Genomic DNA, 24,003 nt, shown 5'->3' with positions numbered 1-24,003 from the left:
CAGCATAAATGTGCAAAATGAATAAAATAAACAAAACAGATGCAGACCAATGTACGATTTCAAATTAAAGATCATATACAAGATGAATTTCTTTCATCATTTCCAGTTTTAGTGTAAAATTGTATTTTTTTTTGTAATTCTGTTTTTCTTTGTTCACATTTCGCCAAACATGTGCACACTGCCGTGACCTCTAGACCGGATGTTCATTAGGGAAGGTCAAGCAAGTTTTTTCTGTAATGTTGACGAAAGCATAAAATATGTTGATAATCTCAGTAATGTGGAATATTGAGACAAGATGATTGGTGCACGATGGAAGATAAATTATCGCTTGTTCAATATACTAGGTACCCATTCACCGAACTGCGCGTTTAAGTTGAGAAATTTACGATTGAAATGGGTTAGTATATTTTCCCGTTCATGACCATGGTTCTTATAGAATACCTAGGGGTAGGGTATAACATGTACAGAGGCATTTTCTTTCTGATCTGGTGCCAGTGGCACTCCACTTCTGTTTTGTGTCCTGGAAATACTTCTATTTTGCATATATGTATATCAGAAAATACTGTCCAAGAGAATATATTATTGAAAACATAGAACAATGTGAAAACATTTGACATAGCGACGTATGTATATGCATATATTGTAAACATGCTGACATATTGTCTTCAAGTTTTCGCAATGAACATGTTGCATGGCGTGTTCAATTCATTGCACACATGGCAAGCTGGTACACACACAATATGCTGAGTTTCTAGTTCCCTGTACACTATTCAATATGGTGCAAGGAAATATAATGAGATTGTAGTTCACTGCACACTGTGCAAGCTGTTACGGGCAAAACATGCATAGTGCGTATTCACTGCACACTTTTCAAAAAACACAAAATATAATTAGCGTGTAGTTCAATGCACACTGTGCAAGCTAGTCCGCAAAAACATGCTAATGTCTAGTTCACTGCACCCAGCGCTAGGTGGCACACGCAAAATATATTGAGTTGGTAGTTTGCTGCAGTATGTTCATATTGAGTGTGTAATACACTGCACACTGTGTAATCTGGTACACAATAAACACATTGAGTGTGTTGTTCATTGTTTAAGCTGATACACGCGACTTCTTTCAATGTTTGGTAATTCACGTTGCCCTCCAACTCATAAACTTATTCCCGAAATAAAACATACTTTAAGAATGCTACAGTTAAATAAAGATATCTTAAAGTTGCAGTAGAGGTTACTTGTTCCCCTGAAGAATTGCATCCGTTAGTCTTACAAGTTCTGAAGCACACTTTCATTATATTCCCGTATTGAGTAATAAATTCACAGGACTCTGGCATGGATGCTGGACTACAATCTCGTGTAATTCTCACCAAGGTGCCTGTAAACAGAACAGAATTAATCATATATTAAAAAAACGGATTTTGTGACTTGGCCGAACCCAAATTTTTATAACAAGCTGAAACATGTGTCATACAAATCGTCTTTTTTGTTGTTTATTTTGATTTTTGTTGTTTCATTTATTTTTTTATTTGTTTTGTTTCAACATTTAATAATTCTTTCTTTTTTTCGTCATTTGCCTTGAAACAAAAATACATCTCGTGAATAATGCGTGATTTCTGACAGTTAAATATTTCTAAAAAAGCTTTATGAGCCACATGGGCATGTGTTACCGTACAAAAGTTTCTCTAATATGAGCAATTAACTAGAATCAGAGGTTATAAAAAAATTAGTTGTTTGCAAAATAATGAGGAATTGCATCTAACAAACATGCTCAAATGACAAGTTAAAAGATCATCAGTTTCAGCTTTAGCTGCAATATGTTCTGTGTTTTTGTCCATTTCTGTTGCAATCGGATCAGAGATCAAGAACAGAGCGGTATACTAAGGCGCTGCTATTCTGCCGTGCTGCTACTAAACAACACCTTAGCAATGTCATTCTTGATCAAACTAAAGTAGTTGTTTATATTTATTATATTTGTACATAAATTCAATTAAAAACTTTTTTATTTCTGGGAAATATAAACTTTTGTTTAAAATCCACTCGAGCCGAATACAGCATCCCAGATCGAGCTACTGTTATAACAATCCAATTATATTTTTAATGTACTTTTACTTTACAGATGATTCCAGATGGTTTTGACGTATAAGAAGTCAATAATACACGCTAACTAAATAGAATTGTATATGTACGGTAGAATATGGTAAACGTTCAGCTAAAATGCGATTTACAAAGGACAATAACTCCAATGTTTCGAAATTTATAGTATTTATGTTTAATTAATCCATGTTCAATCCACTAGGGGTATTGAATAAATACCCGGTGTCCGCAATCAAAGTTCAGTTGTAGCACAGGAACATTATACATGTATAAACAGTTTTTCATTGTTCGTAGGAAGGTGTGGAAATTGATTTAAATGGCGAGAAAATGTAAACCACTTGTAATCACGAGTTGTATTGATGAATGGTGTTTCAAATGACAGCGTCATATTTGCCTATATCTATTTAGTTAAATTGCAAGCTTTGTTTGTTAGAGAGCTGTCACTGACATTGAATTATATAAATTGTACTTGACATACTGTTAAAGGAAATTTAGGTGATATAGAGACCGTACCATAGCTCTTCGCATACTTTGATTTTTCAAACTAAAGTGATTTTTACAAGTGCACCGATTTCGATACAAAAAGTAAACAAGTAGACTCTGTCTATGAAACTTTGAAATGAATGAATGACAGTCGATCTTAGTCATAATACTGATTGACAGTGAATGCTAATGACTCCATGTGTTGCAGAAAGGTATTTAGTTTGTAACTGTAATTTCCCATCAATTGAAATCCTCTCAAAACTGGTAAAATAATTACTTATATTTGGACAAAACTCACTGTCTTTGCCGTTCGACAGCTGTAAAAAGGGCAAATATAAAAGATTCAGTGTAAGTAATATTTCACTGGTACTACCAGTTAGTAAGTTCATACTCTGAATAACACGTCAGAGAAATTTGGGCAGATTTGACCGATTATGACGTTGGCAGCATTAGATAATAGATTATATTTTTTCTTTACACAAAAATTGCCGTTAGGTAACAAAGCGAATACGCCGATAATCCGGAGTTCACTGATTATTGTTCCAGTTCACGCAATGTAATCCAGCAATTAAACTGCATAGCTATTAGCTACTGCTGTTATAGGGAAGTGGTAGAGTGTCTGCTTTAGGTGTGAGAGGTCCTGGGTTCGAGTCCCAGTTAGAGCTTAACTCTTTAGATTCTGCTAAAGCATAGTTTTGCTGTTAATAGACTGTTCCAGATGTTCTAAATTTTTAGCACACAGTATCATATATCATTATTTAGCAATCCAGATGAAAGTTGAATGTTAAATCAAATGCACCCAATTAGAAAATATTGGCTATATTATGTCCCTTTGATGTGTATGCTCTCCATGTTCAAGAAGAGTTACATTTCCTTGATCACAAAATTTTCGTTAACATAAAAATATTAAATGCTCATAACTCCACACTTCTGGTTAAAATATTGTCTATATTTCTGTTTTTGAGAAATATATGGACATTTGTCTTCATTTCAAAGCTTTTTTACTTCAAACCTATGATTTGAAAAACTTAGGTACTATCTCTAGGTGATATAATACTTTTTGCTTTCCGTTGCCTTTGGCAGTCACTGAATTGATGAATAGCTAGGCATCAGTTGCTTTAAGACTTAACAGATACACTTAGTGCAGCATCATTAAAAATGACAACGTATTTTGATACCGGCTCTCTAAGCATAATAACCCAAAAGCTACCTCTCTTAAAATATGAAAATGCCTTGTAGTCTGACTAATGATTCTTTCTGAAAAATGCTAAATTATACATAATATGTACACGCATTTTAAAAACTTAGATGGAAACTTGTTTAAACTGTAATGCATGTGATCAGTCTGAAGGCAATTAAAGACTTTCCTACAACTGGATTGACATATGTTTTTGAAACCAATACAAATTTAAAACATGCCAATCTTAAGCATCTGACTCAATGATCATTTAATGCATCGCGATTAATCCAACGTTAACCAATGCATACAAAAACGTAAATACGTATATATATGTACACGTGACATATGTAAATATCAACATCATTTCACTGATAACACACGTGCATTAAATTAAAGCTGACATAGATATTTAATTTATTTCACACTATTTCAAAGCTATATAATTTTTGAAATGAAGTTATCAATACTTTTTATTTTAGTGTTATTTATCAGGGGTTTTCTACAGAAACGTATATGTGATAGAATATATTTACTGCTTTGGTAATTCTTTAACACATTTCTCCATAAAAAGTGTCTCCTTATTCAAAACAAAATGAAACATACCGTTTATGTATCTCCTTTCAGTAATACAATATTCAACTACATGATACTGGACACATTCAAACGTATTTTCATCAAATGATCCACACAATGTACAGTTTACTGGATCTGGTGGGCTCTCCATGCAGTAAGGATCTAGATCGCTATCACACTGGGAGCACATCACGCCGAAAGCTGTTATACAAATAAAACTACGTTAGTAGTAAATAGATACTAGTATCAGGAATCATTACAAGTATTATGGTATTCGAAGTATATAGGTATTAGAAATTTCATTACAAGTAATATACTTTATTTTTGAAGTCAGTTTGAAAATTGCAATATGAGTATTTGGGTATTATAAGTAAAAATTAAAATTCAATAGAAACATGATATACAATGAAAACGCAATCTTAAATGCAATGGGTAAACAATAAAAAGCAAAACTTACTTTCATGTTGTTGAAGAAAAAAATTCAAATGATTAAATGACTGTAACTCTTTATATATCCTTTATGTAAACACTTGTATATGTTTAAAACAAAATCAAGTAAAAATAGATATAAAAATCATATTCATACATTGCCATGAAAAAGCAATCCGTGTCATGTGTATTTTGAATGTGTAATAATTATAATGAAATAAAAACGTATTTAAAATCATTCTATTAGCCACTGTGCATCTACATTTCGAACTGGATAGAAATTACAAAAATAACGTAAACATTCGTTTTGTTGGCTCTATTACGCAAATGTTAGGTTAATTATGATTAAGAAATTAGCATCGAAAACAGGAGGGCGACGGTTTGAGCCGCAGTGGAAACGGTTTAGATAGCCTCTGGCAAATCTAGGTATTATCGCCATTTTGTTTTTGCTTGATTGTGCTGAAAGCTTCAAGCTTATTGGAACCATTCTCGAGTCCGCTTCCTAGAAAAACCAGTACTAGTGGCATATGAGAAGTCATGGTCGTGACCCTAGTGGGGCTCGAACCAACGACCCCTGGATTGAGCGGCCGACACCTTATCCACTAGACCACCGCTCCCCCCCCCCCCCCCCCCCCCCCCCCCGTTTACCTTCCTTCCTGGTGCCTGGTAGTAAACTATATGAACTACTTCTAGTATATGGTGTTTCGATATATTAATTACAATATAACATGATTGTAAGTATTGTTTATATTGTGTACATTCAGGGATGCGTAATAATTTACTGTAATATTATGATATAGATAGCAGTATTAAAATACAAATGTAGTAGAAACTTCTCGTTATCTGCACAATGATTTATACAACCTCCCCCTTTAACAACCTTTAGTTCTACTCTCAATCTAATAGACGGGACTAAAAACAGTAAAACTAACAGAGCGACACTAACCTGATACTTTTACATTAAATGCAAAAATGCTTACTATATAAATGTAATAACAAGTGTGTAAATGTCAATGAGACAGACCCTTGTTAATTCTATGCAAGTATATTCTTTGATAAATGATTAATATAAGAAAATGCTAATTTTGTTTCCCTGCCATCATCTTTCCAGTAATCCGGTTCAAAGTTATACGATAAATATGAATGACAATTTTACTGTGTTGTCTTTTTCTTAGCACTAAATAGTTTCCATCTTCATGGAACCTTGAAGTTTTCCAGACAAATAACATCATGACTATTTTGAAAGACACGCAGAACACATTTCCCTCAGAAGATAATGAAATACACTTTCTCATGAAATTGGATTAGCATTATTGAGTGAACAACGAAGCTCCGTTCCAAAGGTCATATAAGTACTAGAAACACAAGCTAAATGAAACACTTTAAACACTAAATAGATCACCGTCTGGTTAAGTGTTTGCAGCGGCATTATCATGTCTGAAGCTCATAATTTCTAACATTAAATTTCAAATTATTGATTATCAACCTTCTTAGCATGGAATAGCATGCAAAAATGCAAAAACGTAGTTTGCCTCTTTGGCACAGCGTATGTGTAGCAACTTTAATAGGTGAAAAAAGGTATTTAAACAATAATGACTAACGACTTCTCATTTGTTGAAACTACCTGGAACAGGTAAGGCAAAGAAGGCATTTCAATTCAGTTTGATAGTAAATAAGGCTAACTATTCTTCTTGAACAAAATTTTATTAACTTTATTTCAGGAACATGTGGAAGATAAATAATTCGGTTTGGTTTGAAATAAACCTCTAAGCCGGGAAAATATTTAATATTGGAATTAGTTGTAATAGGCAGCAATTATCTTGTTACATATTTATTAAATAATTTTGCAGTAAAGCTGACTTTCACTTACGCAATAGCCATGTTCATAGATCTCACACCCCTTCAGCGGAGTATGTGTGGATGTGCACAGGATACGTGTATACACAAAAATGCATAGAAAAAGTAAGTGTGTAAACCAGTACCACAAAAATACATAGAAAAAGTAAGAGTGCAAACCAGTAAACAAAAATGCATAGAAAAAGTAAGAGTGCAAACCAGTAAACAAAAATACATAGAAAAAGTAATAGTGCAAAGCAGTAAACAAAAATACATAGACAAGAGGACCATGATGGTCCTGAATCGCTCACCTCTTCCCACATGACCCAGTTTTGAGTATGACGTCCTTTTTTCTATTATTTGACATAGTGACCTAGTTTTTGAGCTCATGTGACCCAGTTTTGAACTTGACCTAGATATTATCAAGATAAAAATTCTGACCAATTTTCATGAAGATCCATTGAAAAATATGGTCTCTAGAGAGGTCACAAGGTTTTTCTATTATTTGACCTATTGACCTAGTTTTCGAAGGTACGTGACCCTGTTTTGAACTTTATATAGATATCATCAAGGTGAACATTCTCACTAATTTTCATGAAGATCTCATGAAAAATATGGCCTCTAGAGAGGTCACAAGGTTTTTCTATTTTTATACCTACTGGCCTAGTTTTTGACCGCACGTAACCCAGTTTTGAAACTGACCTAGATATCATCAAGGTGAATATTCAGATCAATTTTCATGAAGATCCATTGAAAAATATGGACTCTAGAGAGGTCAAAAGATTTTAATAATTTTAGACCTACTGACCTAGTTTTTGATAGCAGTTGACCCAGTTTCAAATTTGACCTACATATCATAAAGATGAACATTCAGACCAACTTTCATACAGATCCCATGAAAAGTATGGCCTCTAGAGAGGTCACAAGGTTTTTCTATTATTTGACCTACTGACCTAGTTTTTTAGGCACATGACCCAGTTTCGAACTTGACCTAGATATCATCAAGATGAACATTTCTGACCAATTTTTAGGAGATCCATTCACAAGTATGGCCTCTAGAGAGGTCACAAGGTTTTTCTATTTTTAGACCTACTGACCTAGTTTTTGACCGCACATGACCCTGTTTCGAACTTGACCTAGATATCATCAAGATGAACATTCAGACCAATTTTCATAAAGATCCCATGAAAAATATGGCCTTTAGAGAGTCATAAGGTCTTCTATTATTTGACCTACTGACCTAGTTTTTGACGGCACGTGACCATTTTCGAACTTGACCTAGATATCATCAAGGTGAACATTCTGACCAACTTTCATACAGATCCCATGAAAAATATGGCCTCTAGAGAGGTCACAAGGTTTTTCTATTATTTGACCTACTGACCTAGTTTTTGATGGCACGTGACCCAGTTTCGAACTTGACCTAGATATCATCAAGATGAACATTCTGACCAATTTTCATGAAGATCTCATGAAATATATGGCCTCTAGAGTGGTCACAAGGTTTTTCTATTTTTAGCCCTACTGACATAGTTTTTGACCGCAGGTGATCCAGTTTCAAACTTGACCTAGATATCATCAAGATGAACATTCTGACCAACTTTCATACAGATCCCATGAAAAATATGGCCTTTAGAGAGGTCACAAGGTTTTTCTATTATTTGACTTACTGACCTAGTTTTTGACGGCACCTGACCCAGTTTCGAACTTGACCTAGATATCATCAAGGTGAACATTCTGACCAATTTTCATGAAGATCTTGTGAAATATTTGGCCATCTAGAGATGTCACAGGTTTTTCTATTTTTAGACCACTGACCTAGTTTTTGAAGGAACGTGACCCAGTTTCGAACTTGACCTAGATATCATCAAGATGAACATTCTGACCAATTTTCATGAAGATCTTGTGAAATATATGGCCTCTAGAGAGGTCACAATGTTTTTCTATTATTTGACCTACTGACCTAGTTTTTGACGGCACCTGACCCACTTTCGAACTTGACCTTGATATCATCAAGATGAACATTCTGACCAATTTTCATGAAGATCTCATGAAATATATGGCCTCTAGAGAGGTCACAAGGTTTTTCTATTTTTAGACCTACTGACCTAGTTTTTGACCGCAGGTGACCCAGTTTCGAACTTGACCTAGATATCATTAAGATGAACATTCAGACCAACTTTCATACAGATCCAATGAAAAATATGGCCTTTAGAGAGGTCACAAGGTTTTTCTAATATTTGACCTACTGACCTAGTTTTTGACGGCACGTGACCCACTTTCAAACTTGACCTAGATATCATCAAGGTGAACATTCTAACCAATTTTCATAAAGATCTTGTGAAATATATGGCCTCTAGAGAGGTCACAAGGTTTTTCTATTTTTAGACCTACTGACCTAGTTTTTGACGGAACGTGACCCAGTTTCAAACTTGACCTAGATATCATCAAGGTGAACATTCTGACCAATTTTCATGAAGATCTTTTGAAATATTTGGCCTCTAGAGAGGTCACAAGGATTTTCTATTTTTAGACCTACTGTCCTAGTTTTTGATGGCACGTGACCCAGTTTCGAACTTGACCTAGATATCATCAAGATGAACATTCTGACCAACTTTCATAAAGATCCCATGAAAAATGTGACCTCTAGAGTGGTCACAAGCAAAAGTTTACGGACGGACGCACGGACGGACGCACGGACGGACGGACGGACGACGGACGACGGACACCGCGCGATCACAAAAGCTCACCTTGTCACTTTGTGACAGGTGAGCTAAAAAAGAAAGACTTCAAATCAGTAAACAAAAGTACATAGAAAAAGTACGAGTTCAAACCAGTAAACAAAAGCACATAGAAAAAGAAAGAGCTCAAATCAGTAAACAAAAATACATAGAAAAAAGTAAGAATGCAAACCATTTAACAAAAGTACATAGAAAAAGTACGAGTTCAAACCAGTAAACAAAAGTACATAGAAAAAGAAAGAGTTCAAATCAGTAAACAAAAGTACATAGAAAAAAGTAAGAATGCAAACCATTTAACAAAAGTACATAGAAAAAGTACGAGTTCAAACCAGTAAACAAAAGTACATAGAAAAAGAAAGAGTTCAAATCAGTAAACAAAAGTACATAGAAAAAAGTAAGAATGCAAATCATTTAACAAAAGTACATAGAAAAAGTACGAGTTCAAACCAGTAAACAAAAGTACATAGAAAAAGTAAGAGTGCAAAGAAGTAAACAAAGGTAAATAGAAAAAAACAAGAGGGCAAACAAGTAAACGAAAGTACATAGAAAAAGTAAGAGTGCAAACCAGTAAACAAAATTACATAGAGCAATAAGAGTGAAAAACAAGTACTAGAAAGAGCAATATGAAGCAGTGACAAAGAGCGTTAGCAGCAAAATAAAAACACCACTAAGGAGCTTAAATCGTTTTATTGAGAACACACTCTAAAGCTTAATCTAACACATTTAAAATACAGTGTAAAAATGTTTTCCCTGATAGCTGTATTGCTAACACTCATATTGGCAAAAGAAAACAACCCACATAAATAATCATATCAATATGATATTATACGCGTTTAAGATTTTACAAAAGTTTGAGCAACGAAAACATCCCTATGACCTTTTATAGACTACCATCTGCAATGTCAGGCATACAGAGGAAAACTTAGCTTCCAAATGTAAAAAGCAAATGACTGAACACCAAGCTTAACAATGACTTATAAGAATAATCGGTTAACAGATATTTTATAAATTAAAAACCGATATAAGCATATCATGCAACGTTTTGCATAAGGTTGTTAAATTAATTTGAGTTTATAATTATAGATACATACAGTTAGTACGACTTTACAAGCATATTTTTTTTTGCTACAAAAGTATGCAAGTTTATTTCTATGATTTTGACTGGTTACTCAAGGTGATTCCAAAGGATCTCAAAATGACTTTGATTAAATTTCACGACAACACTTCTAAAGTGCCATGTGTCATTTCACTTTGTTTTATAAGCATACTTTAACAGAACGAGTCTGCTAGTGTTGTAAATAATATCTAAAATGGCGGCATTAGATTAACAGTAAAATGTCAATAGTTGCTCTAAAGTAAACGTAATAACGAAATTAATATTTAATGCATTTTTTAAAACAAAAATGTTTTGAAAAGTAATGTCTTAATTTTTAAATATCACGTAACTTTATTTTAACAATTTGTAGTATTATTCAAAGGAAATTTTAACAAGTAAATTTATATAAGATTTCTATGGAAAGATAAAATGTACCTTTACACAGTAGTATTCCAAATTGGCCACAACAGTATAAACATTTTGAGAAGTACCAAACAATCTGGTTTACCTTTACGTTAAAAAAAATAATTGAAGTGTTTCTAAGGGTGTAAAGAAAGTTCGTTCCGGTTACAGCTTTATCATATTACATATCAGTATAACAGACGCTAGAAAGACCCGTACTATTCTCTGAAAGACCACCTTTAATCATTGGGTTTCACTACTGGACACGTTCACATGAATGTAAGACATTTCGTGATAATTCTCCCCTTTTAATATTTTTTTTGTGTGTAGAAAATGATTTTAGCTGAACTTTATGGGAATATGCAACTTGCAGACTTGACAGCACACATATGTTGCAATATATTTAGAAGTTATATGTTCAGTTTTAATTTATAGTAGTTGAATTATACAAATAATAATCAAAGATATGGCATACAGTGTCAATGTGAGAATCAATTAAAGAAGAAAGTTGAAAAAATTTTAACTGAGTATATAGAATAAATTGTACTTTTATTTTCCCTGAAAAGGAAATCTTTCTGTAACGTCAAAATATCATCATTTAATAATACTGAAAATCTATATACATGTCTTACTTTCTATGTTTTGACTATGCTGATTTACTTTTTAAGTTGAAACAAACTTTGCTTACACCCTTTATATATATTGTTATTTGTGTATTAAGAATTAACCTTCAGTAAGGTAAAAGAAACAAACACCATAGAAAATACAGATGTTGCCAGCTGGCCCTTATTTATTTGACTGTGCTAAGAATAAACCAAACTAAAAACTAGAACTATCACTGAAGGTGATGAATATACCCCCACACGCTCTGACACAGTCCATCGCAATTAGACGCACACAAGATTATGTGGACTGTATGTATACAGACTCCATGTATATAATATAGTAACAAATAACAAAGTCCCATAACTTTGCAGAATATTTGTCTAAAAGAAAGTAACATGACCATGCACAACGAGGGTTAATATTGATTACTTATATGAAGTTTCATTAAAATTTGTGCAAGGATTCGGGAGATTAGGCGCACACAAGGTTGCATATGCAGACTTTATGTATAGGCCTATAGTATATTAAGAAAAAACAAAATCCCACAACTGTGCAGATTTTTTCTCTGACAGAACCTAACATTCACCTTACACAACTAGGGTTACTATTGATCACTTGTGTAAAGTTTCATTCAATTGTGTGCATGGGTTCGGGAGATTCGTTTAGTATATGACTGAAAAATTGTTGAAAAAGACGTTAAACCCGGACACACACACACACACACACACACACACACACACACACACACACAAATAAGGCGGGCACATGATTGCATATGCAGACTCTATGTATATAGTATAGTAACAAAAAATAAAGTCCCGTAACTCAGCAAAGAAATATCTGAAAGAACCTAAGATGCACCATGCACAACTACTGGTCTTACTGATCACTTGTGAGAAGTTTCTTTAAATTGTGTCAAGGGGATGGGAAGAGTTGGTGCGCACAAGATTGTGTCTACGGACGGACGGACAGACAGACAACCTGAAACCAGTATACACTCCCCTCTTACAACTTCGTTGTCGGGGGTACAATAAAAGCAGACAATTAAGGCATGTGCACAGAATATGCTGACATACTTCTCAACGTAACAGTTCGAAGAATGCCAATTTAATAAAACCTTTAAATGGTTCAATTAAATTAGTTAAGACCAATATTTTTAAAAGTATCCCCGTTTCTTTACGCATTAAAGAATTTGAGCAAACAGTTTACATACACTTACTTTGTTTTAAAGATCCTATGAGTAAAGAATAGATCAATAATTCCATTCGTTAATTGAATTTATCTAATTGATTCTTACTGCACATCATGTCTCGTTCACACTTTCCGAGGGAGTTCATAAATTGATGATAGAAAGTTCTTAATTAAAGTAGAAATATCTCCGACATCCTAAGACCTCTCGAATATAAGAATGTAATCCGAATGTAATCCTTGAAGATTACAGAAAACCAATATTACAAGAAGGTCTGTCTCTCGGGCAAGTATAGAATGCGTTAAAGTAAGGCAAATGTCCGATAAGGTTGTCTGGGAGTGTAGCACTTCAGTTTTAACATAATGTGATAAAAGCGAGAAACTGAAACAATTTACTTAAATGAGTCAGACTGTTGGATGTTGAAAATATATTGTACAAATCAAAATTTAAAAATCTATGAATGAAAGTAATCAGTGAAGCAATTTTAAAATGCAGCTTGCTTATTTCACGTGTACGCTTTTTAAGTTTACAAAAACACATTTTCGTTTTTATGTGTTATGATAAGCTAACAAACTGTCTGTTATCAGTTCCAGGTTCATTAAATATTTGATTGGTCCATTCAATCTTGTTTGTAAAAACATGTCAAGCACGTGCTCCTGATGAAGTGCATAATTACAGTCAACTCTCCTTTCGGAAAGGGATTATACATGTAGAAAATCATTAAACCGTTGTTAGTATCAATATACTCGTACATAACATTATGTATTTACAATTATACAAATAAGATTTTTTGAAGCAAAGCAGAAACTCTAATTCTGCTATTTCATTTAATGAAATTAAAAGTTAATTATATCTGTCACCGGACAAGTTGGCATTTGTATTCGAAATTCCATACACTCAACTAGCATAAGGGCAGAATATTTTATTTGACTATTTCTACTAGCATATAATTCATTTTTTCAGCGTATATAGTATTCTGTTAGATAAGATAAAATTGGGATTCTGGAATATAACGCATCCCTAAACATAATTAATCACATGATTTACATACTCAATACAATCTGTAAAGAGATCCTTTGGAAGCATAAAATGCAACTAAGCAAATAAAAATAGCTGACTTGGTTTGATTGAGTCTGTCCAAAATACCAACCATGAAAAAAAACGTACAATAAAACAATAAAATTCCCTGAGATATTATGATCACCCAGTTATCCTTCTGGAATTATTCAATATCAGTCGGTTATTATACACTGTATGTTGATAAAGTGAAGATCAGGATGTATTCAATTTCAAAGCATGCTTAACCCTTCGTTTAAAATTGATTCTATGTTCAATTGTATGGCAAATCGGTTCATTTGCATTGTAATTTGTTTAGTAACTTTGACAATAATTACAGAAAAAGGAATATGACAAGGCAAGATATATCAGGCAATACGGCAATCATTTGTTTTTGTATAGTAAAATCTATTGGAAGATCTTTTGGAAGCATAGACTGCAACCAAGCAATATAATAGAACACTCGGTTTGAATGAGTCTGTTCATAAGAGGTAATTGAAAGTGCAACACCCCTAACGCTCCTAGCACCGTCTTAAGCGGAATTCTATTACACATATATTGAAAGGACTCAGTGATCCAAAGGGATTAGAAACTATAAACTATAACAACACTGACATTTGGGTGCAAGACTTTTGCTTAACGTATCTAAGACAGTTGAAAGAAGTTGTTCTAAATCATGAATGATACGTCATTTGTAGAAAAATACGTAACATTTTATATACAAATTATTCAATGTCTTAAGAGCTGAAGTTAGAATATCTGCATTCCAAAGACTAAATATTAGTCAAACATCTTTTAAGCGTACACTCTATCATAATGGCAAAATATCCAATTTAGCACTATCTACATGTGAGAATGTTATTAGGCGAAATGTTTCCATGATTATCCTACATTTTTATACGTTTCAATGTAAAATCAAGGTTTCATAAAGATAATATAAAATACTTTGGCAATTTTTCACATAATGGTTGAGCAATTCTTCACATAACGTCGTTACAGCAATTCTTAACATAGTGGTTGAACATGCATTACCTTAAACATATAAACTATCATGAATACTGACAACCGTAAACAAAATGTTTCTTTAATAAAACGTAGAGGCAACTTGGGAGAAATTAACTGTCTTCAGTAAAACACATTCCTTTGTCATAAGAGTGCTGTAAATATTCGGCTGGTGTTAAAACAATCAAGGCTATAAACCTCGGAGACTAAAATATGTCCTTGCTCGTTTAGTGGCGCAGAGTTATTATCCAGGAACTATCAATTAATGTGGATTTGAAAAAAGTCTGAATGGCCTAGCTTAGACGAAGGAGTTTTTGTTTGATGTTGCTATTCTTTTGTTAACTTCAGTAATTGCTCTCCAGTGTAAATTGTTTAGGTGATAACGCGTAGTTAGTATGTTTTTATATACATTTGAAAGAATTTATATCTGTGAAAGAAATGAAGACATTTAAATGTGTTTTCAATGGCTTTATATGTTGCCTTGGAAAGATTATATTTTCTATATAAAAAGAACTACATAAAGCAGGTATACATCATTTGTTATACATCCACTCAGCTGTTTATAATTCATTGAGTTTATCAGAAACAACACTTAGCATAGAGCTGAAAAGGAAAACTTCATATTAAGCGCGATTATTTCGTGCATGTATGTAAAATTAAAAAATGTAAAAATCTTTTTGCTTGAATTTGTATTAGCATGATATGTAAGCTAGTGTTAAATGCATTAACCAACAGATGGCATTTTATAACATGTGCAATATTCGAAAAAAAAATGAATAATTTCAAATTCTGCTTAATCCTAACACTTTCAGCCCCAGACAGTCTTGTATAAATTGCAGTTGATTTATTATCAACATGGTATATTAAGTATATTTCCAGCTTTATTATAGAGATATTTATCTAAACGCAAAGGGACGATTATGCTTGACAGATGATAAAAAGGCGAAAGGGTCAGACAAATGAATTTGTCAGTCAGATAAACACGTTCGGTTCCTCGTTTCTGTCTCTAATAACAGAGTTATTGAACGCTCCCCGAAGGATAATCTATGTGTGTTCAATTACCGAAAACAGAAAATGTTTCGCCTGGAAATTTTTCATCAAAACTTTGTATTACATTGAAAGCGGCAATACGATTATTCTGCAGTTGGTAGTTCTAACTTAACTTTTTTCTTGATAACAGATTTTGTTTCATCTTATTTTCAACCAATTACTTTTCAACATAATATTAGCCACAGTAATGCTTTCAAAAACTGATATATTTCTGTTTATTGAAATCTTTGATGAGAAGTGTAGCTTATACAGGCAATCATGAGAACATTTTCCGTAGACTTGCCTTGCTAAAGGAATAATTATAGTTCTATATTCAGTATATGTGCATGTTGTGTATTTAATCCTAAAGTTGCATCTCGAACCTTTTGAAATTCAAAATGTCAGTCGCACTGCAATTTTAATGTACAGGAAAATGTAGTCACATATTATTGAGGCAGTTTGAATTATAGTTATGAAAAGTTAACAATCTTAGGCAAATCATCTTTTGATAAAATATATGATAAATTAGTGTTTTTCTTACTAGAAGCGCCTCTGTCAATTCTTTACGGCTGTGTTTACTGACGTCGCAACCTTAAGTATTGCTAAAAGCATCATATAAACAAAGTTAGTAGATGACTTCTACGAGTTGCTATATGCCAAATATTTAAACTCATTGCAATTATTAAATTATCAAAATTTTAGTCAAGAATTAAATTGTACGTACTGATCAGGATTGTATAAGCTTAAAAAAAGGACGGAATCAGGAAGGTAGAATTAGAGGAAAAGGAAAGGAAATGTTTTACAGAAATGCTGTCGAATATTTGTATTACATATAGCATGATATGAAAGCTAATCTACAGGCAGTATTTTGCTTCCGAAAAATATTAATCAGATGTTACACCAAGCATCTCTTTGTAAATTGCATAGATTAAGAAAGTCAACACACACAGATTTGTCTACAGGATGAACTATACTAAGAATAGACCCAGGTATAAATACAACAGCTTTTTAAACAGTTTTGTCTCATGCCAAACATTTAAATGATTTACACTTCTAAGCCGAAACAGTTCTATGTAACATTCTGTTTTGGTTGCGCAACCGGGAAGGACAAAAGGAGGTAATAATGATTTAATAAACTTGCATTTCTAATGGATTTTGGCAAAATATAAACTTACCAATGGAAATATTTGACAATTTTGATACAGTAGTACTTATATTAATATTTTTCCTTAGGCAAAATATGTTAATTTAATTTATACTTATGCTAAAACAACGCTATGTTGGTTGGGCAACCAGGATAGGAAAATTAAATTGTAGAAATACTTACACTGAATATCTGATGTGTATTAAGAGCTCAGTGAACATAAATAAGTGTAAAGAAACAGTTTTCTAAGTCTTGAACAAATTCAATAGTTGACCAAAATCTGATCAACCACATTTAAGGCTACAAAGCTTCCTTGGTTTTGATAAAACATTATGTCCACTTGAAATAAGCTGAAGGCCTTGCAACCAACAGTAAAATGTTTACATTCATTGCGCTATTTAAACTTTTTTATAATCATTGTATCCAAACCAGGAAGCAGACTTTTTTGATCTTGAAAGAGTTTTGTTCTCTCAGTTCTGTTTCTTTTCGTTTCCCTTTTTGTGCTATTGCGTATGTGATGCATGCAGCCAAAATAACATGCACACATGTAAAATGATCCGAGTATACTTTGTCATTGGAAGCCAACCCGCTTAGTTTAAAAGGAAGAACGCAGGCCTACAGATCACGACGTCGTCAGTTCGATCCTTGGGCAAGGCGTATGTTTTCCGTGACAATATGATAAAAGACATTCTGTCTGAAGTCATTTCGTTATCCGCCTCTGATTCATATTTTGTTTTGTTTGTTGTTGTTGAGTTGAACGGCGCATCGTTACAATTGTAGGTCATATGGCTACTCTCCAGCTTTAATGGTGGAGTAAGACCTTAGGCCTCCCTTCTTGCATTATTTTATCACGAGTGGGCGCCTGATTCACATGAATAAGTTGGCAGTTACTTGAGAATATGTGAGTACTGTTACTGAATCCAGCAACACTGGTTATATTAAGTTACCTGTCCGCTGTAACATAACTGAAATACAACAGAAAAACGGCATTAAACCCAAACACAAGGAAACAAAAACAAATCTATTAAATGTGAGAGCACATTGATGCTGATAAACATTTTACACAGAATTATATGTGCGTTTTAAATTCAAATTACGTGCGCTGCAGTTTCTGTATTTTATGATAGATAAAGCATCTACACCAGAATCGATTTTTTCTGTAAACAAGAATAACATCAGTTCAACTCATTTGGGCAAGAAAATTGCATATAATATGATGTAAAAGTCAAATGTCTCGAAGGAAGTTTATTGAAACTATTTATCGGAGAATAGTTAATATGATTTTTCCCTTGAGAAATTGCGCCCGTATATATCGTCCAAACGTTGAGACATATTGTTCTCGGCGCCACATTCTGCTTTAGAAAATGGCAGAGAGACAAACAGATGCAATGTTATGAGTCAGTTTAACGATCGAAATGGCTTTTAAAGTATACTTTATGCACAACAAGGATGGTAAAATCCTTAGAGTGGGAACTGATAAAAACATTCTTAATGATTTGCAGATTTGTTCAGTGGTCCACAATTTTACGGTTTATGTGTCTGCAATACACAATAACCAACAAGACATAGTGCTAATATGGCTGTATATTGATATATGGGATTGGCAAAGCTATACCGTTTATGTGTTGTTAATGTTTTGCTTCGTTCCTTCTTGGCCAGATGTTATAGTGATTCTTGTAACCTTTAAAAATGAAACTCGAATTTTGTTTGGATATGCAGAAATTCGATTGTCGGTAAGTAATACTGAATACCCGTAAAAGTCGTGACACCATGAATTTTCAATAATTGATATGAATAAAATAGAGAAAAGTGGAAACTTCACAGATCGCTAAACACGACAAAAACGAAAATGTTGCAGGCTCGGTTTGATTGAGCCTGTTCATGGACGGTAGTGGAAATGCATGCTACCGTCCACGCCCTCTAGCCCCGGGTTGAGCAGAACTCAACATTTACACATGCTAAAAGTACAAAATGCAATTTAGAGACATCCGCAGATGTATTCAAGCCAAGGTCAAGTTAATTCTTTAAATAAATAGAGATGCGCAAGACATGAATGATTTTTGAAACTTCATAGGTCGAAAACAAACTCGGTTGTCAAGTATTTTATTTCTTTCGTTTTCTTAAAAAATGTCTTTGAAATATTTATAAAAATTATGAAAAAAATCTATGGATCGACAAAATAGTGCCGTAAATTTTTCTAGATAAGTCATTTCTCCACTGGGCAATTTTTGGAACAAAAATGTTAAGACAGCTGTAAGAATGCAGTAGAAATCAGAATGAGACTAAATACAAATACACTTTCAGGCAGTAACAAAATCTATGGATACTTTTGGGACAAAGGCTAAAATAAATGACTTATCAACTGATTTTTCTCTTAAACTTAATTGTCATAAAAGTATATATATATAGAAGAGTATAGAAAAGGGGTTAGGTTAAAAAGTTATGGTTCTGCAAGGAGAACGAATCAGTATGCCCCCATTATCTTTCGCTCATTTTATTTTTTTTAAATTTGTTATTGAAAAAAATGGACCCGGTTTTGAAATTCGTTTTATTTTTATGTTTAATTATTAGATCTATATTGGTCCTATTTCAAAGGAAATATTATACTTGATTTAATCATAAAAACAGTAAAATTTTATCTAATTCTTCATCTTTACAGATTACTGAAAAATGGTCTTCTTTAGAGTAAATTTCAATGAAAGCTCATTACTTTTTATTATCATTAATATTAGACAGTTGTAAATTGAAATATTCACTACAGAAACTACGACGTTACGTAATTCAAAAATGTTATAAAGATGCGTTTTTCCGACGTCATTTTCATATGAAGTCGTCACTCGAATCCCTTGAAACTTTGAAACTTTTACGTCATATAGAGACAAAACATGGCACACAATCTGGAACTGTTACACGTTTTAAGAGGTATGAATGGGTGCAGTAGGTATGCCCTATTCTGCACCGGGCTAAAATAACTTCTTCTCGACGTATGATTCTATTGCTAATATGCCATTCGCCAAGTTTTGGTTTGATATAGAATGTAACATATTGTGTATGGCAAGATCCCAAGACGACTGCCAAGGACTAAAATATACTTTTTTATTCGAAATCTGTAAAAGGTAGTTTAAGTTGAGAAATATTCAAGCTTGAGACCGCCTTTGCAGCCTTATCAGCATCATCGTTTCCAGAAATTCCTGTATGACCAGGTTCCCAACAGAAAAAATCAACAACATTAATATCATATTTTCATAGTAGAGTTTGTTTATTTAGATGTTGAAGAACAAGAGAGTTATCATCCTTCATACGATATAATTATGGCTTTAAGAGATAAAAGTGAATCAGAAAAAAATAATAAACAAGTTTTCTTCAGATTCATTAATGCAGTTCAGCTGAAAAGATGGGGGCTCCTTTTGAACATAGGCTCTTTGAAGTGTACAGTCCTATAAGAGCAGCTGCTGCCAAAGTGTCACCATCTTTAGAACTATTTCCATATATGTGAAATTTGTTATTGTAATACAGTTTTATTTCATTAAATTTACTTTGAAAAATGGATGAATCTGTTTCTGTTGCAGTTGCCTTTCAATAGTTTTATATTTCTTCAACGGCAGCAGATTACAAAATCGCCAACATATAAGGAGCGACCCACAGAAGAATCAATGTTCTTTACAATATTACTGATTTTAATACTAAAACGAGGGACGGAAAGAATACTGCCTTTTAGAACGCCCTTCTTCTTACAAATAGAATGAAGCATTACTGCTAAATTGCGCGGACAATCTATGTAAAGGCATTTTGTTTAAATTGCAATCATTCTAAATCAAGTACATTTGTCTCCTCTGGGGCAAATGGTGCTCTCGCAAGAGTATTTGACTGATAATTTGTGAGAGACATCTGTATTTTTTGTGTTCGAAACAATCCTTTTTTATTTTTTATTTATTTATTTATTTATTTTTTACGTATACTTATGAATTGTTGTATGGACATATCAATATGAAATTATGTATACGACTGTGACAGACGATGTTGTATACAGTCAAACCTGTCTATGAAGACCCCTTGGGAGAGCCGAAATGTGCTCTTTATTGGTAGGTGATCGTTATTCACTGGTTAAAACGCACTGTTCATGTAAAAATGGGAAACAAAACATCTTTAGAGCCAGATGGTCTCTGTTCAGAGGTGGTCGGTTTTTTTTTTTTTTGTTTTTTTTTGGCTGGCTATTTGCTTGATTTGAGCGTTAGTTATAGTGACTTTATAAATAAAACACATAATAAAACATCCCTATAAAAGTTCATAGACAGCAGCTGAAATCGAAAAGTTCATCACATAGGTAAACATCGGTTTAGAATAATGTTATCTGCTTTTCATTCTAAATTTTTTATCAAATCTATATGTGCAATATTTAGTTAAACATATTGCTTCAACAAGCGAATATTTAAGTAATATTGAATGTTAATAGGGAAGTTTTGAATATGTTCATGGTTTTATAATTACTTCTAGTAGATGCCTTATTATGTACTTAAACTACTGTACATATTTCATACTAATGCTAAAGAAAGTTTAGCATGTAGTCCGGATCACAACCTGAGACAACACGGGAAATTACGAAAAAAAAAAAAGTGTCGGTTAGTACACATACATTATATTACCAATATCAGTAGTATATTGGAGACTATTGCAACTACATTTTACAATCGCAAAATATAGTGCATACTGTAAAATGCATGTTATTCGTCAAAGATCTAGCATCTGTCGAGGTAGTTACATATATGCCCGTTTCAGTTACATATCATATTTAAGTTACATGTGTGTCCGATTTGTTTCATTTGTGCCATGTCGCTTTTTTAAATAGTTACAAATGTGCTCTTTTAGTTACCTATGTGCTCTTTTAGTTACATATGTGTGTTAGTAACTTATGTGACCCCAAGAAAGGTGCAAAACATATTATTCTCACAGACCATAAATGATAGAAAAATTGACCAAGATTTCACAGTTAAAATGTTTGAGTGTTTTAAATAAGATTAATTACTTGTACTTTAGCGTTTTAATACTTCTGTACGTATGAATTTATTGCATATGTCTTTGCCAGTGTTTGGGTCAATTTGATCCTAATTTTACACGATAATCATTTACAAATAAAAACAACATAAATTGATATATAGTAATGGAGAACACAAAGTTTGAAAGGCAATACTCGACATATAAAAAATGTATGGTGTATCTTATAAATTAAGTAAATAAATATTCATAAACATTCAAAGATTTCAAAAACTAATTTCATACTCTGTCATGAAGCAATATAGATACCCTTATCATTTTCGAGAAATCATCAAACCTTCTAAGATTATATCAGTTTAAATTTTAAACACTCAGGCATAGTTCCTGGTAAAAGCACCCGAACTTATTATCAGTTATATGACTGTTTTCGAAACCACGCAACTGGGTCTATGTTTGAGAATCAATTTCGACAAATAACAAAAAACTTATGATACATTTTATTTTCATGTAAAACATCTTCGTCATTTTGACTTAGTGACTTCTTCAAAGATTCAGCAGTTACAAAAATATCATAGATTGCTTTAGTTAATGCACTGCACTCACTATTTCACTTGTGATTTATCTAACAAGGCAATGATGCGTGTTTGTCTTCTAAGAAATCGGTAGGAATTTGGCTTGTCAAGTGAAATGCAAGTGTATGCAATTAGAAATATTGCTATGAACATCAGTTTTTTTTATATTTTGTGTGACTTAGAAATAAACGATAGTTGGAAGAATCATCCATTTTGAATAACATACTGGATGAGTAATTTATGTGGTAATTGTTTTATAAGATCTAAATGCATTGTTTTCAACTACTTGCTTTAATCTCGTACCAGAATTATGGCATAGACATTTTGTAATATATTCACATATACAACATTTACTTGTCTTTATACTTATTAAATCATTACAAAATCAAGTTTCTGGTTCAGATTCGTGGGATAAAACAAATTATAACCAAGAACGCATTTTCGCTAAAATCTGTAGAATACATGATAAGAAAGAAAAACTGCGCTATCATTCAGGTAGTATTTATCTCGCATCACCTGAATTACAACTGGATACAAAACAGTATGAATTCATGTCATTGTCGATACAATTTAAACATTATTTTATGGCTATTCATTGTTAACTTTTCATGACAAACATTTTCTCTTAATGTATCCGTGCATTTCTATATTATGCATTGCCTAATCTGTTGCAATCACCATACCTCCAACGATAATATCACATTTATGAAAAATTTAAGAAAAACAAAAGACTTGAAATCATGTCATCATTTTTATCTTTGATTCCAAATTCATACAGTTTGCTGCTTTTTTTTTAAACCGTAGTAAATATTTTTATGATAACCCGCCGTTTAAAATTTTGCTATATTCGTTTTGTGTATGAAATCATGAAAGACATATCTTAATGCCTGAACAATTCTTTATATAATGATTGACCGATTCCTGATGTTATTTAACACATGATTTACCACAGACATATAAACACTCCTAGATACTGACAACCGTGAAAAAAGTTCGTCTTTAATAAAATGGTAACGTATCTCGGGAGAATTCAATTCTCTTTGAATTAGAAGTATTATTTATCTTACGAGTGTTTCTTCTTCCGGAAATATTCAATATCATAGAGTAATTGGGTGGTAATAAAACGAATCGTGTTTATTAACCTAGCAGACATGTAGATCTACATTTGTTTTATCAGTTCTTTTTTTTTAAGTTGTTCATAGAATTTAGTGAACAGTCTGATTCTTTGATAATTATAAAATGGAATTTGGGAAACTGCTTATGTTTCATTTTTATGCCACCGGTGTCGAAGCATATAGTTTTTGAACTGTCAGTCCGTCGGTTACACTTTCTTGTTTACTCGACTCCACCTAAAATTTCCATCCAATTGAAATGCCACATAATGTATGTCATCAACATGAAGTGGAAATGCGCATGTTTTCTGGACTTCAATGTTCAATTATTTGTTTCAGTAATGGACCTTTTCGGACTTTGAAATATTACAACTACACCAGAACTTTTGTTTTCAACTCCTCCTACCGTTTCCATCCAATTGAAAAGAAAATTGGTTTACATCATCAGTATGAAGTAGACATGAGCATATT

The 24,003-nt window shown here is 32.9% G+C and overlaps 1 protein-coding gene across 1 annotated transcript; it reads right to left on the bottom strand.

The window, feature by feature from the left end:
* Positions 1 to 503: 503 nt before the first annotated feature.
* LOC128550614 (uncharacterized) lies at positions 504 to 12,857 on the bottom strand. Its single transcript, XM_053529937.1, has 3 exons — positions 12,656 to 12,857; positions 4,357 to 4,527; positions 504 to 1,371 (listed from the first exon to the last, which is right to left on the bottom strand). Exons 1-3 carry the CDS (start codon positions 12,699 to 12,701, stop codon positions 1,157 to 1,159), a joined length of 432 nt encoding a protein of 143 aa, XP_053385912.1. The 5' UTR covers positions 12,702 to 12,857; the 3' UTR covers positions 504 to 1,156.
* Between the last annotated feature and the right edge of the window lie 11,146 nt (positions 12,858 to 24,003).

Source organism: Mercenaria mercenaria, chromosome 2 (assembly GCF_021730395.1).
Source record: "Mercenaria mercenaria strain notata chromosome 2, MADL_Memer_1, whole genome shotgun sequence".
NCBI classification, from domain to species: domain Eukaryota; kingdom Metazoa; phylum Mollusca; class Bivalvia; order Venerida; family Veneridae; genus Mercenaria; species Mercenaria mercenaria.
Note: the sequence above shows the minus strand (reverse complement) of the source record. Positions and strands in the feature narration are given on the sequence as shown.